This window comes from Aquarana catesbeiana, linkage group LG06 (genome assembly GCF_042186555.1).
Source record: "Aquarana catesbeiana isolate 2022-GZ linkage group LG06, ASM4218655v1, whole genome shotgun sequence".
NCBI lineage: Eukaryota > Metazoa > Chordata > Amphibia > Anura > Ranidae > Aquarana > Aquarana catesbeiana.
The window spans coordinates 157,866,351-157,883,712 of NC_133329.1; the positions used below are offsets into that span (position 1 = coordinate 157,866,351).

General features: G+C 41.5%; 1 protein-coding gene across 1 annotated transcript in view; it reads left to right on the plus strand.

The window, feature by feature from the left end:
- The first annotated feature begins 399 nt into the window (after positions 1 to 399).
- The window catches only part of LOC141101785 (palmitoleoyl-protein carboxylesterase notum2-like), a 111,486-nt gene continuing 94,523 nt past the window's right edge, over positions 400 to 17,362 (plus strand). The window contains exons 1-4 of the mRNA XM_073591114.1: positions 400 to 686; positions 2,237 to 2,637; positions 2,715 to 2,767; positions 11,364 to 11,459. Of these exons, the coding sequence (XP_073447215.1) occupies positions 2,333 to 2,637; positions 2,715 to 2,767; positions 11,364 to 11,459 (454 nt within the window). The 5' untranslated portion in view covers positions 400 to 686; positions 2,237 to 2,332. The remainder of the gene's footprint in view (positions 687 to 2,236; positions 2,638 to 2,714; positions 2,768 to 11,363; positions 11,460 to 17,362) is intronic.

Sequence of the window (17,362 nt, forward strand, 5' to 3'; positions counted from 1 at the left end):
TGTAAATTACCTGGCGCTGCATACACCTATGGTTTTATGTTTTTTGGGATTTTGTATATCTAGCGGTTTGATCAAGTTTTGATCACAGCGCGGACCAGATACCTAGATATTGTCACCCACTCATCAAACCTGGGAAGATTCGCTCATCCCTGATAAGGAATATAAGGCAAGCCCACAGGTTTGCTTTAATAATTAATCTTGGTTGTAAAGTCCCGATATTTTAAACTTCGTTTATGTCTTTAAACCGTGTTTGAATACACTACTTAACTGAGTTAGTTTAGCTGATTTGCCATGTCTGCTTTCATACAATTTTAATATTAAATAATTACAAGCAAAGCTCTAGTTATGCAACTTTTACTTCCTGTTAAATGGCAACAAACATGTTCCGTCTTTGGGGGAAACTCCTGTGCATTCTTTGTTCCACAGCAATGATGGTGTTAAGCAGTTTAACCTTGGCAAGGCATGTCTCTTTGATGTCTGTGGATGTCCTGCATTTCAGGGATGTGAGGGGACTAGGCTTGTAATCCCCTTTACAGATCAATGAGTCATCCAGCTGCCATCCAAAATACAGTATATGTGTACCACATCTACAGAGGAAGTGTTTTCTTTCTGAGTTAGACTACTGTCTGACAGGTCTGTCCTCGGAGCTCTGAAACTCAACTGTGGTGGCTTATCCACAAACAGAGGTAAGTTCATTCAGCTTTTTTGGTAAGATCTTAAAGGAACACTAAACATACATTACAGAATGTAAACATTTGAGGAGATCAGAAGATACGTTTATTTAAATGAATGTGATTTATCGGGGATCAGTATTTTAAAATACATGCCTTATTTCTTCTCAAGTAATCCCATATAAGGAAACTGTCCACTCTCATGGCAGGTAACAATGGGTCTGCATACATTTTAATTAGATCTGTACAGGTGTTTAAAATATTTTTGGTATTGGCTCAAATTAACTTTTATAACTTTTATAGATAGAATGGTCTTAAAACAAATTACATATTTAAAAGCAATAAAAACATGTATATTACTCTAACCACCATCTGAATAATGTTTTTAGGAATCTTGAAGATATTGAATGACCCTGTGAATAAAATGTTTTAATATTCAGTAAATCAAAGGTCCACGATATTTTTCAGCATAGAGTGTGGAACATGAACACATAGTGGAAAACATTTGCTGGTTATAATTTTTTTAGGAAAATAAATTAAGTACACCCTACTTGACTTCATGCTTATGAGATTTTTTTTATTTAGGATGTGGTAAATACAAAAAGGTATTTCATGGTGAGTGGCTGCTGAGAACAACATAAAAAGCATACTAAGAAAATTATGTAGCTCCTAACCCATTAATAGGAGGCTTTATGCAAACAACATTCCATCTTCATGTGTTTCTTGCAATAACCAGGCGGAGTAAGCAAGATTATGGCAACTCTAAACCACTCAAAATCTGTAATAGGGAAACTTGCCCACTAGGGCATAATTAAGAAAAATATTTATTTTTTATGCACGTATCAATAATATTCTGCATGTTCTATATCAGGAATTTTGCTTTTTTGTATATTTTTCTATACAATATTAAAGAGGAACTTTTAAACATCTTTGCCATTCTGAAGCTTCCCTCCAACCACTTTGCATATTGTTTTATATATACTGTGATTCTGTACTTGCCAAATATGCTGCAGAAATCTCCCTCCACTGAGTCTGGCTGCATCCATTTTAACTGTGGGCAGCTGAAGCTGCTGTTGTTCACTTCCTGGATTTACATAGACACACAGAGGCACACCACCAGCTCGGCAGCTCTCATTGGCCCTCTTAAGACTCATCACCCCTCCCTTCCTAGGAAACTCTCACGAGAGTGAGAGAGAGCTGTGTATGATGTCATAAGGCTAATGACTAGACAGGAAACAGGAAGTGGGCTGTATAAGATATTTACTGGCAGAAAAAAAATGTTTTACTATCCAAAGTTAAAACAACAAGGGCAGAGGATTTAACAGATGGAAAGATAAAAAAATACTGAAGTTCCTCTTTAATAAAGGTATGTGAAATAACAAAATAACGAAATGCTTTCAATAAATATTTTAACAGCAAGCAGTTTATACAATACTATATTTTTTGGTATAGTAGTAGGTCTTTAAACCACACAGTGCCTTATAAAAGGAAACACTCAACTGTGCAACACCATCAGTGAAATCACTTCACATATTTGATGTCATATTTATTAATAATCCCAACAGAACTTCTGAAACACAACCTTCTTCACTGGGGTGATTGGCAATATATGTTGAAATCATTGAGGAAAGAGATTGATATAAGGTCAAGTACAAGCAGCTATGAAGCTCACAGATTCCATTGTGATTTTACTGTTCCTGAATCAAGTGAAGTCTCAGAGGACACGGACCAATAAAATGATAAAGACTGTATCTCAAGATAAAGAAATTTCCCACCAAGGCATTGAGGATTTCCCCCTGCCCATTCAAGCAATAACTTCATCTAACATTTCTATAATGGAACATCCAATACTTTCAACAAGAGGCCCTATGCTGACATCTCCACGTGAGCACAAATCCTCTGAGGATATGAAGCTCCATCTCCTGAAGAACATACATGTGACTTGCAATGATGGCACAACAGCAGGGTAAGACTATCTAGAGACCATTTATGCAAGACAGCAAAACTACATGATTCTTATGGCTGTCTTTTGTTTTTTTGTAGGTACTACATACGAGAAGCCAAAGCTAACAAACGTTGGATTATATTTTTGGAAGGTACTTATGGAAAGGGAAAGTGCAGGATTCCGCAGACTGGAATAAAACAAATACAATAATGGAACAAGGAATTTATTGGTGATAGTATCCAACTAAAAAGAGATCCTGGTGCAAGACTATTAATTTAAATAACAATCTACTGCTATGTGCATTTAAAGTATTTTAGGCGTGTTATTTACCTTTAAAGGCTTCCCTGGCATAGACATCCAAAAGCCCTGAGACTGCTGCTGGACATTACTGTTTTGGTTGTAATTTCAGCAGCCCCACAAAACTCAAAGCTGTGACTCAATTGGCACTCTTTAGTATCTTTATTTCTCCCCAACTCCTACATAAAGGGCTGTGTTAAAAGGTGTGGACAGAAGCAGAAGAGCTGGGACAACACAGACAATAATTAGAGGACCCCAGATAAGAAGTGGAATGTAACGTGCAAGGAGGGGGCTGTGATAGAATTGACATTTTCTTAAGTTTCAGTTCCTTGAAGTACACTACACTTTCATAGGAAGTACTTTGTATATCCAGCCAGGGGCCATAAGTGTATATAAGTGCTTTCAGTCCAGTGTTTTAATGGTACAATAGATATAAGATGATCTTCCCTAGACAAGGCAGTGTTTTGGGGTATCTACCCAATGATCCATATTTTTTAATATGCATGCTGGAATGATACAAGCATGGTCCAGGTCTGCTCAGTTTTGATATGGCATGTCATAACTGAGCAGGACTAAGCCTATGTATAATATTTTTTTTTCTTTAGAATTCATGGCAGTAGTAGAGTGTTGCAGTGTTACCCATCGAATAATGCAGAAAATGAAATGTATAAAACCTGAAAAAGGGATCTAACTTAAAGCTTGCATCTTTATCTTTAATAACTTAAGTTAGCCAAATGAGGGTATCACTTAAACTTCAAACTTTCTGCTTTGATTTTTTTTTTTATAATTCTTCAGCCTGACTGTTGAGGTTTGAGGTTAAAGGTAAATGTGCTGTTCACTTTACAAGAAAACTTCTCCTTAGCTTAGTGAAAAAGGGGAAGCTCTACTGACTCTGTCCAACCATGTGCAAGCAAAAATACTTTTTTTTCCTCCTGCATATTTTTTCTAAAGTGAATTTTCACCCTATTTACTAATCTAAGGGTAAATGACCTTGCAAAGTGAACATTCCATTGCAAGGAGAACAGCCTATTTGCTTTTAGCAAATCAAAAAATCAAACCTATTGAGACATTTGAAACTGTGTGTATTTTTTTGTGATGCGATTAGTTTAGGTTCAAATTGCGCTTATTAACCACTTAAGGACCGCCTAACGCCGATTTACGTCGGCAAGGCGGCACGGGCAGGCAAAATCACGTACATGTACGTGATTTGCCTCTCGCGGGTGGGGGGTCCGATCGGACCCCCCCCCGGTGCCCGAAGCGGTCCCGTTCTGTTCCCCGGCGATCCGAGATGAGGGGGAGGCCATCCGTTCGTGGCCCCCCCCTCGCGATCGCCGCCGGCCAATGGGAACACTCCTTTGCTGCTGTATGCTAAACAGCAGCAAAGGAAATGATGTCATCTCCCCTCGGCTCGGTATTTTCCGTTCCAGCGCCGAGGGGAGAAGACATCAATGTGAGTGCACAACACACACACACACAGTAGAACATGCCAGGCATACAAAACACCCCGATCCCCCCCCCGATCGCCCCCCGATCCCCCCCCAATCACCCCCCCCCCCCTGTCACAAACTGACACCAGCAGGTTTTTTTTTTTTTTTTTTTTTTTTTTTTTTTCTGATTACTGCATAGTGTCAGTTTGTGACAGTTACAGTGTTGGGACAGTGAGTATCACCCCCCTTTAGGTCTAGGGTACCCCCCTAACCCCCCCTAATAAAGTTTTAACCCCTTGATCACCCCCTGTCACCAGTGTTGCTAAGCGATCATTTTTCTGATCGCTGTATTAGTGTCGCTGGTGACGCTAGTTAGTGAGGTAAATATTTAGGTTCGCCGTCAGCGTTTTATAGTGACAGGGACCCCCATATACTACCTAATAAATGTTTTAACCCCTTGATTGCCCCCTAGTTAACCCTTTCACCACTGATCACCGTATAACCGTTACGGGTGACGCAGGTTAGTTCGTTTATTTTTTATAGTGTCAGGGCACCCGCCGTTTATTACCTAATAAAGGTTTAGCCCCCTGATCGCCCGGCGGTGATATGCGTCGCCCCAGGCAGCGTCAGATTAGCGCCAGTACCGCTAACACCCACGCACGCAGCATGCGCCTCCCTTAGTGGTATAGTATCTGATCGGATCAATATCTGATCTGATCAGATCTATACTAGCGTCCCCAGCAGTTTAGGGTTCCCAAAAACACAGTGTTAGCGGGATCAGCCCAGATACCCGCTAGCACCTGCGTTTTGCCCCTCCGCCCAGCCCACCCAAGTGCAGTATCGATCGATCACTGTCACTTACAAAACACTAAACGCATAACTGCAGCGTTCACAGAGTCAGGCCTGATCCCTGCGATCGCTAACAGTTTTTTTGGTAGCATTTTGGTGAACTGGCAAGCAAGCACCAGGCAGCGTCAGGTTAGCGCCAGTACCGCTAACACCCACGCACGCACCGTACACCTCCCTTAGTGGTATAGTATCTGATCGGATCAATATCTGATCCGATCAGATCTATGCTAGCGTCCCCAGCAGTTTAGGGTTCCCAAAAACGCAGTGTTAGCGGGATCAGCCCAGATACCTGCTAGCACCTGCGTTGTGCCCCTCCGCCCGGCCCAGCCCATCCCACCCAAGTGCAGTATCGATCGATCACTGACACTTACAAGGCACTAAACGCATAACTGCAACGTTCGCAGAGTCAGGCCTGATCCCTGCGATCGCTAACAGTTTTTTTGGTAGCATTTTGGTGAACTAGCAAGCACCGGCCCCAGGCAGCGTCAGGTTAGCGCCAGTACCACTAACACCCACGCACGCAGCATACGCCTCCTTTAGTGGTATAGTATCTGAACGGATCAATATCTGATCCGATCAGATCAGATCTATACTAGCGTCCCCAGCAGTTTAGGGTTCCCAAAAACGCAGTGTTAGCGGGATCAACCCAGATACCTGCTAGCACCTGCGTTTTGCCCCTCCGCCCGGCCCAGTCCAGCCCACCCAAGTGCAGTATCGATCGATCACTGTCACTTACAAAACACTAAACGCATAACTGCAGCGTTTGCAGAGTCAGGCCTGATCCCTGCGATCGCTAACAGTTTTTTTGGAAGCTTTTTATTGAACTGGCAAGCACCAGCGGCCTAGTACACCCCGGTCGTAGTCAAACCAGCACTGCAGTAACACTTGGTGACGTGGCGAGTCCCATAAGTGCAGTTCAAGCTGGTGAGGTGACAAGCACAAGTAGTGTCCCGCTGCCACCAAAAAGACAAACACAGGCCCGTCGTGCCCATAGTGCCCTTCCTGCTGCATTCGCCAATCCTAATTGGGAACCCACCACTTCTGCAGCGCCCGTACTTCCCCCATTCACATCCCCCAACGAAATGCAGTCGGCTGCATGAGAGGCATTTTTATGTGCTCCCGAGTACCCCTACCCAACGAACCCCCCCCAAAAAGATGTTGTGTCTGCAGCAAACGCGGATATAGGCGTGACACCCGCTATTATTGTCCCTTCTGTCCTGACAATCCTGGTCTTTGCATTGGTGAATGTTTTGAACGCTACCATACACTAGTTGAGTATTAGCGTAGGGTACAGCATTGCACAGACTAGGCACACTTTCACAGGGTCTCCCAAGATGCCATCGCATTTTGAGAGACCCGAACCTGGAACCGGTTACAGTTATAAAAGTTAGTTACAAAAAAAGTGTAAAAAAAAAAAATATATATATAAAATAAAAAAAAATAGTTGTCGTTTTATTGTTCTCTCTCTCTATTCTCTCTCTCTATTGTTCTGCTCTTTTTTTACTGTATTCTATTCTGCAGTGTTTTATTGTTATTGTTATTGTTATTGTTATTATGTTTTATCATGTTTGTTTTTCAGGTATGTAATTATTTATACTTTATTGTTTACTGTGCTTTATTGTTAACCATTTTTTTGTCTTCAGGTACGCCATTCACAACTTTGAGTGGTTATACCAGAATGATGCCTGCAGGTTTAGGTATCATCTTGGTATCATTCTTTTCAGCCAGCGGTCGGCTTTCATGTAAAAGCAATCCTAGCGGCTAATTAGCCTCTAGACTGCCTTTACAACCCGTGGGAGGGAATGCCCCCCCCCCCCCCACCGTCTTCCGTGTTTTTCTCTGGCTCTCCTGTCTCAACAGGGAACCTGAGAATGCAGCCGGTGATTCAGCCAGCTGACCATAGAGCTGATCAGAGACAAGAGTGGCTCCAAACATCTCTATGGCCTAAGAAACCGGAAGCTACGAGCATTTTATGACTTAGATTTCGCCGGATGTAAATAGCGCCATTGGGAAATTGGGGAAGCATTTTATCACACCGATCTTGGTGTGGTCAGATGCTTTGAGGGCAGAGGAGAGATCTAGGGTCTAATAGACCCCAATTTTTTCAAAAAAGAGTACCTGTCACTACCTATTGCTATCATAGGGGATATTTACATTCCCCGAGATAACAATAAAAATGATTTAAAAAAAAAAAAAATGAAAGGAACAGTTTAAAAATAAGATAAAAAAGCAAAAAAATAATAAAGAAAAAAAAAAAAAAAAAAAAAAGCACCCCTGTCGCCCCCTGCTCTTGCGCTAAGGCGAACGCAAGCGGCGGTCTGTCGTCAAACGTAAACAGCAATTGCACCATGCATGTGAGGTATCGCCGCGAAGGTCAGATCGAGGGCAGTAATTTTTGCAGTAGACCTCCTCTGTAGATCTAAAGTGGTAACCTGTAAAGGCTTTTAAAGGCTTTTAAAAATGTATTTATTTTGTTGCCACTGCACGTTTGTGCGCAATTGTAAAGCATGTCATGTTTGGTATCCATGTACTCGGTCTAAGATCATCTTTTTTATTTCATCAAACATTTGGGCAATATAGTGTGTTTTAGTGCATTAAAATTTAAAAAAGTGTGTTTTTTCCCCAAAAAATGCGTTTGAAAAATCGCTGCGCAAATACTGTGTGAAAAAAAAAAATGAAACACCCACCATTTTAATCTGTAGGGCATTTGCTTTAAAAAAATATATAATGTTTGGGGGTTCAAAGTAATTTTCTTGCAAAAAAAAAAAAACTTTTTCATGTAAAAAATAAGTGTCAGAAAGGGCTTTGTCTTCAAGTGGTTAGAAGAGTGGGTGATGTGTGACATAAGCTTCTAAATGTTGTGCATAAAATGCCAGGACAGTTCAAAACCCCCCCAAATGACCCCATTTTGGAAAGTAGACACCCCAAGCTATTTGCTGAGAGGCATGTCGAGTCCATGGAATATTTTATATTGCGACACAAGTTGCGGGAAAGAGACAAATTTTTTTTTTTTTTTTTTTTTTTTTGCACAAAGTTGTCACTAAATGATATATTGCTCAAACATGCCATGGGAATATGTGAAATTACACCCCAAAATACATTCTGCTGCTTCTCCTGAGTACGGGGATACCATATGTGTGAGACTTTTTGGGAGCCTAGCCGTGTACGGGACCCCGAAAACCAAGCACCGCCTTCAGGCTTTCTAAGGGGCGTGAATTTTTGATTTCACTCTTCACTGCCTATCACAGTTTCGGAGGCCATGGAATGCCCAGGTGGCACAAAACCCCCCCAAATGACCCCATTTTGGAAAGTAGACACCCCAAGCTATTTGCTGAGAGGTATAGTGAGTATTTTGCAGACCTCACTTTTTGTCACAAAGTTTTGAAATTTGAAAAAAGAAAAAAAAAAAAAGTTTTTTCTTGTCTTTCTTCATTTTCAAAAACAAATGAGAGCTGCAAAATACTCACCATGCCTCTCAGCAAATAGCTTGGGGTGTCTACTTTCCAAAATGGGGTCATTTGGGGGGGGTTTGTGCCACCTGGGCATTCCATGGCCTCCGAAACGGTGTTAGGCAGTGAAGAGTAAAATCAAAAATTCACGCCCTTAAAAACGCTGAAGGCGGTGATTGGTTTTCGGGGCCCCGTACGCGGCTAGGCTCCCAAAAAGTCCCACACATGTGGTATCCCCATACTCAGGAGAAGCAGCTAAATGTATTTTGGGGTGCAATTCCACATAGGCCCATGGCCTGTGTGAGCAATATATCATTTAGTGACAACTTTGTGCAAAAAAAAAAAAAAAAAAAAAAAAGTGTCACTTTCCCGCAACTTGTGTCAAAATATAAAATATTCCATGGACTCAATATGCCTCTCAGCAAATAGCTTGGGGTGTCTACTTTCCAAAATGGGGTCATTTGGGGGGGGGTTGTGCCACCTGGGCATTCCATGGCCTCCGAAACTGTGATAGGCAGTGAAGAGTGAAATCAAAAAGTTACACCCTTAGAAATCCTGAAGGCGGTGATTGGTTTTCGGGGTCCCATACGCGGCTAGGCTCCCAAAAAGTCCCACACATGTGGTATCCCCGTACTCAGGAGAAGTAGCTGAATATATTTTGGGGTGCAATTCCACATAGGCCCATGGCCTGTGTGAGCAATATATCATTTAGTGACAACTTTTTGTAAATATTTTTTTTTTTTTTTTTTTTTGTCATTATTCAATCACTTGGGACAAAAAAAATAAATATTCAATGGGTTCAACATGCCTATCAGCAATTTCCTTGGGGTGTCTACTTTCCAAAATGGGGTCATTTGGGGGGGTTTTGTACTGCCCTGCCATTTTAGCACCTCAAGAAATGACATAGGCAGTCATAAACTAAAAGCTGTGTAAATTCCAGAAAATGTACCCTAGTTTGTAGACGCTATAACTTTTGCGCAAACCAATAAATATACGCTTATTGACATTTTTTTTACCAAAGACATGTGGCCGAATACATTTTGGCCTAAATGTATGACTAAAATTGAGTTTATTGGATTTTTTTTATAACAAAAAGTAGAAAATATCATTTTTTTTCAAAATTTTCGGTCTTTTTCCGTTTATAGCGCAAAAAATAAAAACTGCAGAAGTGATCAAATACCATCAAAAGAAAGCTCTATTTGTGGGAAGAAAAGGACGCAAATTTCGTTTGGGTACAGCATTGCATAACCGCGCAATTAGCAGTTAAAGCGACGCAGTGCCAAATTGGAAAAAGACCTCTGGTCCTTAGGCAGCATAATGGTCCGGGGCTCAAGTGGTTAATAAGAAAAGAGCAATGTGGAAAATATAATATCCTACTGCACCCTAAGTCTGCCTGCACTAAATTGCTTATAAGTAATATCTGACTGGTTGAAGTAGGCAACTGAAATATATATATATTTGCTTGTTGATGTTGATCCAGGGTATTTAAAATTGAAAGAAATAAAAAAATATTCAGATTTAATTTGTAATTTTTCTAGGTTAGAAAAACATAGCTGTATTTTATTTGGATGGCAACACAGACATTGAAAGAGGCTGGAGAAGGTGAATAGGGCTGAAGCGGGAAAAAAAAAAAAGACAGAACGAAAAAGGTGAAACAGAGTTAACAGATACAAATTTCTTCAGCAAACTAAAGTTCCCTTCTGTTGGTATGGTTGGGACTTTAGGATAGCTTCTATACATTTCTGTACTGTTTGTCAGTATCTATATTTGCAAAACACATCCATTATTGTGAGGGGAGTATAGTCAGTGTTTATCTGGCGCTCCAGATGGAGTAATCCTTAGGGGTATAGTCTGTGGCTGTAATAGCTAGATGGTGATATATCCATAGAAAGGGGTATTAAGGGATAAAAAGGAAGACAGCCATCCTTCAGAGTGTGTCCAGAACTCTGCAAGACATGTAAAGAAAAAACAGGGAGGGGGAGGCGCCGACCTGAGTGTAGTATTAAAATGATGACTTTAATAGGATAAGATTAAAAACACTTACAAGATGATAGGAGATGCATGCTCGTCAAAGTAAAGTGCAGTCCTGGCATTCCACATGGCTCTGTGGGTCCCACTGCTGTTCCAGATAGCTGGAATGGATCACAGTGTTTCTCCAGGAGCAAAGGAACCAAGCAGCTCCACACAGACCAGCATGGACCGTAGATATCCACGGTCCACATGACTCCCACAGGCAGGGCCGCCAGTTTGAGACCCCTGCTTTACAATATCCTTTCTAAAACTGGTTTCTAAATGGGAGGGTTTGCCTTAATTATAATCACCAGAAGATTCTCAGAGTTGTAATAAGAAAAAAAAATGCAGTTTCTGCATCCCTTTAGGCACGGGCGAGCCTAAAATATTGCACCAACCCTCTTATTGCAGTCAATGACTGCAATTTAACATTGGTCTTAGTACAGAATTCTGGGAAAAGCAGCAAGCCAATCATACAACAGAAAATATCTTAGGGAGAAACAACTCTAGGTTGTTATATTACAAAGTGACAATTTTAATGTTTCCAGTTATCCATGGCTTTAGATTGCAAAGGTAATATTCAAGATAGGTGCAGTCAAAAAATAAAATATAAATAAAAAATATATATCAAAATATTTTTTAACAAAAGTAGAGTTTTGAATATTGCTTTATCTTATATTGCATTAAAATGATCTTACACTTTCTCCATAAACAGGGGGATGGTGTTGTTACAGTAAAGAGACTTGTGATATCAGATATAAAAGTGCCAAACGGTTAATGAGTTCCTCAAACTGGCCAAAGACCAGAAAAGGTAAGTTACCACTGGCTGCTTAAAGTGTAGGTTAGTCATTGTTTTTTGATTACATCAACTAAAAGTTTTGTAATTAATTCAATGATTTATGAGTAATGCCCCGTACACACGGTCGGATTTTCCGATGGAAAATGTCCGATCGGAGCGTGTTGTCGGAAATTCCGACCGTGTGTGGGCTCCATCGGACATTTTCCATCGGATTTTCCGACACACAAAGTTGGAGAGCAGGAGATAAAATTTTCCGACAACAAAATCCGTTGTCGGAAATTCCTATCGTGTGTACACAAATCCGACGGACAAAGTGCCACGCATGCTCAGAATAAATAAAGAGATGAAAGCTATTGGCCACTGCCCCGTTTATATTCCCGACTTACGTGTTTTACGTCACCGCGTATAGAACGATCGGATTTTCCGACAACTTTGTGTGACCGTGTGTATGCAAGACAAGTTTGAGCCAACATCCGTCGGAAAAAATCCTAGGATTTTGTTGTCGGAATGTCCGAACAAAGTCCGACCGTGTGTACGGGGCATAAGTATTATAAAAGTAGGTGTTTGCCTTGTTTGTTGAAATTTTTAACATTGTTGCATTGTTTTAAAATTCTACTATAATTTACTTCATAGCTCTGAATTAACCTGCAAAATCAAGAAACATTGTTAATGTGCAATACTTTTTTATATTTAAAAGCTTTACAGAATCTTAGAACCTCTACAACATTAGGGTACATTATCTGTTCAATAGAAATATGGAAAATGTAATATATTAATAGTACACAGGTTCCCTTCTCATAACTGCATGCTGATTGTAATAAAAATTAGACTTTGTGTAGGTTTACTATGCTTTCATAAGACAACTTATGAAAGTTGCTTCTGGGGAAGCAACTGTCAGCACTGAGAAGTCCCTCCATACTAAAGGAGAGGCAGAAACACGGCGGGGCCAGCACAGAGGCGGGTGGAGACAAAGAGGTGCAGGCACTAGGAAAGTGTAGATGGGTGACAGTGAGGAAGGGTAGAGGGGGAAGTGCCAGGGAGGCCAATCCAGGGCTGGAGCATCCCAATAAGTACGGTCCATTGAATGACATTGGTGAAACCAGTCAGGGACCAGCACTGCTGGAGCTAAGGGACTCTCCTAGCTGCCAGGGGAAGAACTCCTCCAGTGAGAGTGGGGGGGAAGCAAAGGGAAAGGAAAGACAAATTCTGGTGGTAGGGGACTCAATTCTTAGAAGAACAGAGAGGCCAATCTGTAACAAAGACCTGAAGCGCCGAACAGTATGTTGTCTACCGGGTGCTTGGGTTCGGCACATCACAGATCTGGTGGACAGATTACTGGGAGGGGCTGGGGAAGACCCAGCTGTCATGGTGCACGTTGGCACCAATGACAAAGTCAGAGGCAGATGGAGTGTCCTAAAGAATGATTTTAGGGACTTGGGAGCTAAATTGAGGAAAAGAACCTCCAATGTAGTATTCTCAGGAATACTACCAGTATATCGAGCCACACCAGAAAGGCAGAGGGAGATTAGGGAAGTAAACAAGTGGCTGAAGAGCTGGTGTAGTAAGGAGGGGTTTGGGTTCCTGGAGGACTGGGCCGACTTCTCAGTTGATAACCAGTACTATAGAAAGGATGGACTGCACCTAAATGAGGAGGGTGCAGATCAGCTGGTAATGAAGAAGGCCAAAAAGTTAGAGGGGTTTTTAAACTAGGCAATGGAGAGGGAGGGTCCAGAGGTAGAGATAGTCAGCGCGCAACATATTCCAGAGGGTAGTATTGGGGGCATTAGTGGTAGGTTGACCAACGCACATAAACCCAAGGTAAGTATAGTAGCAAGTCCTAGTTGCAATCTCGGAACACCCAATAAGAGGATAATATGCGACAGGTCTAAACTATGTGGCATGTTCACCAATGCCAGGAGCCTGGAGGACAAGATGGGTGAACTAGAGATACTGTTGTACGAGGAGGACTTGGATTTTGTGGGAATTTCAGAGACCTGGTTCAACAGCTCTCATGATTGGCTGGGAAACATTCAAGGTTATACCCTTTATCGCAAGGATAGAGAGGGTAAAAAAGGGGGAGGTGTATGCCTATATATCAAGAATAATGTACAAGTGAATGTGAGAGATGACATCACTAAGGGAGCTAGGGAGGAGGTGGAATCCTTATGGGTAGAGCTCCAAAGGGATGAAGCTAAGGGGAAAATAATACTGGGAGTATGCTATAGGCCCCCAACCTGAGGGAGGAAGGGGAGACAGATCTCCTATCACAATTTGGATTAGCAGCAAGGATGGGAAGTGTTATCATAATGGGGGATTTTAACTATCCAGACATAGACTGGGCGGAGGGAACCACACATTCATCTAAGGCTCGCCAGTTCCTAAATGTCTTGCAAGACAATTTTATGGGTCAGATGGTAGACGCACCAACTAGAAATAAAGCGTTACTGGATCTACTGATTACCAACAATTCAGACCTGATTACGGATGTGGAAATACGGGGCAATTTAGGTAACAGCGATCACAGGTCAATTGGCTTCAGTATAAATCACACAAATAGGAAACATAAGGGGAATACAAAGACACTGAATTTCAAAAGAGTCAACTTCCCTGAACTACGAACCTTGCTAGAAGGTACTAATTGGGATAAAAGCTTAGGAACAAAGAACACGAAGGAGAGATGGGTTTGCTTTAAGAGCATATTAAATAAGGGCATTAGCCATTGCATCCCATTGGGTAATACATTTAAAAGAGCGAACAAAAGTCCTGGATGGCTTAACTCCAATGTAAAAATGCATATAAAAGCAAAGGAGAAGGCCTTCAAAAAACACATGGTTGAGGGATCATCATCAGCTTTCAGACTTTATAAAGAATGTAACAAGAAATGTAAGGGGGCAATAAGGACGGCTAAGATAGAACATGAAAGACACATAGCGGAGGAGAGCAAAAAAAATCCCAAGAAATTCTTTAAGTATGTAAACAGAAAAAAAGGGAGAACAGACCAAATTGGCCCCATAAAGAATGAGGAAGGACATCTGGTTACAAAGGATAGGGAGATGGCGAAGGTAATTAATTTATTCTTCTCCTCAGTCTTCATGAGGGAATTGGGGGGCTTCAGTAACCAAAACTGCAGTGTTTATCCTCATGACACATCACAGGAAGCACTTCTATGCAATCTATACACTGAGGGAGAACCTCTGGGGGAATCTAGGATGGAAAAGGACCTGGGGGTTCTAGTAGATGATAGGCTCAGTAATGGCATGGAATGTCAAGCTGCTGCTAACAAAACAAACAGAATATTGGCATGCATTAAAAAAGGGATTAATTCCAGAGATAAAATGATAATTCTCCTGCTCTACAAGACTCTGGTCTGGCCGCACCTAGAGTATGCTGTCCAGTTCTGGGCACCAGTCCTCAGGAAGAAAGGGCAACAGAGCTAATAAAGGGTCTGGAGGATATTAGTTATGAGGAAAGGTTGCGAGCACTGAACGTATTCTCTGGAGAAGAGACGCTTGACTGGGGATATGATTTCAATATACAAATACCATACTGGTGACCCCATAATAGGGATAAAACTTTTTCGCAGTAGGGAGTTTAACAAGACTCGTAGCCACTAAAATTAGAAGAAAAGAGGTTTAACCTTAAACTATGTAGAGGGTTCTTTACTGTAAGAGCGGCAAGGATGTGGAATTCCCTTCCACAGGCAGTGGTCTCAGCGGGGGGCATTGATAGTTTCAAGAAACTATTAGATAAGCACCTGAACGACCGCAACATACAGGGATATACAATGTAATACTGACATTGGGGGTTATTTACTAAAGGCAAATCCACTTTGCACTACAAGTGCACTTGGAAGTGCAGTTGCTGTAGATCTGAGGGGGACATGCAAGGAAAATAAAAAACAGCATTTTTGCTTGTACATGATTTGGATGATAAAATTAGCAGAGCTTCGCCTCATTTCAGTGCTTCCCCTCAGATTTACAGCGACTGCATTTCCAAGTGCACTTGTAGTGCAAAGTAGATTTGACTTTAGTAAATCAACCCCGTTGTGTCTTTTTCCAACCTCACCTACTATGTAACTATGTAACAACTGTTCTGAACTGAAGAGAGGGAACTAAGCAAAATTTGCCAGACATTGCATCTCAAATCACTGCAATGTTAGGATCACACCATTCTATTCATTTCAGCTACTTTACCTGATGGGCCCACTGACTGGGTATGCATGCACAGCATGGGTGGAACAGAGCCTGAACAAAATTTGTTATTCAAATAACAAACATGTCATACTTACCTGCTCTGTGCAATGGTTTTGCACATAACAGCCACAATCCTCTTCTTCTCATGCCCGCTGATGGCACTCTAGGGCTCCTCCCTCTTGCCAAGCCGCTTGCTATGGGGGCACTCATACGTGCTCGCTCCTGAACCGACTCTCTATTATTGTAATACACAGAGAGCATGGCTCAGCCCCGCCTCCTGCTCCCACCTCACTGGCTGTGATTGATAGCATCCCAGCCAATGAGGAGGGAGAAACCCAGGAGAGCCTTGGCTCATGTGCACATAGCTGGATCGAGATCGGGCTTAAGTAAGTTGAGGGGTGAGCTACACACTGAAATTTTTTTAATTAATGCATAGAATGCATGAAGGTGAAAAAAACTTCAGGCTTTACAACTACTTTAACCGCTTCCCAACCAACCGCCGCAGTTATACTGCGGCAGGTTGGCTCCCCTGCGCGAGCCATCCTAGCTATACGTCGGCTCGCGGGGTCGGGATAGTAGGCGTGCACACGCCACCGGAGGCTGCACAGCAGGGGTGCTGGTGCTCGTGGCTGAGGGCCGCGATGACTGCCGGCCACGAGCGATCGTGAGCAGGAGAGACAGAACAGGGACGAGTGTGTGTAAACACACACTTCCCTGTTCTGTTCTGACAGGAGTGACAGATCATGTGTTCCTATTAGCTAGGGACCACAACCAGTCACTTCCTCCAGTCAGTCTCTCCCCCTTCAGTTAGAATCACCTCCCAGGGAACACAGTTAACCCCCCCCCCCGAGCGCCCCCTAGTGTTAACCCCTTCACTGCCAGTGACATTTTTACAGTAATCATTGCAATTTTATAGCGTTGATCGCTGTATTAATGCCAGTGGTCCCAAAAATGTGTCAAAATTGTCCGATGTGTCCGCCATAATGTCACAGTCACGATAAAAATCGCAGATCGCCGCCATTACTAGTAAAAAAATAATAATAATAAAAATGCTATAAATCTATAACCTATTTTGTAGACACTATAACTGTTGCGCAAACCAATCAATATACGCTTATTGTGATTTTTTTTACCAAAAATGTGTAGAAGAATACATATCGGCCTAAACTGAGGAAAAAAATAGTTTTTCTATATATTTTTGGGGGATATTTATTATAGTAAAAAATAATGCGTTTATTTATTATGCAGGGTCCTGGGTTTAGTAACACTTTAAGGAAAATGATAATGTATTTGGGTCAGTCTCATTTACCCTTTTGTGTTCAGGGTCATTGATGCCTAGATGTCCAGGCCAAGTTTAGTAGCATCCAAATTTTCTAAAACTATATAATCAATGACTAATGTGCCTACCTAAAAAATGTTAAACCGTTTTTAAAGACATAGACAGCTTTTGTTTGGTAGTTTGTTTTATTAAATATCCCATTCAGTTTTTTTATAGCCTAACACATTGTCAAAAATGTGAAAAATAAATGTTTTACTGAAATAGGTTATTATTTTCTTCTTTAAATGTGTTAAATACATTTTTTTTTCTGGTTGTCTTTAACTTTACCAGCAAAAATCTGCTGACTGCTTCTGTCAATGTGTCTTCTTTGTGTAAGGCACAATGGCAGGTACATATTAATGTATTGAGCTGTGAGGATGTTTGAACAATGTGTTTTTAATGCA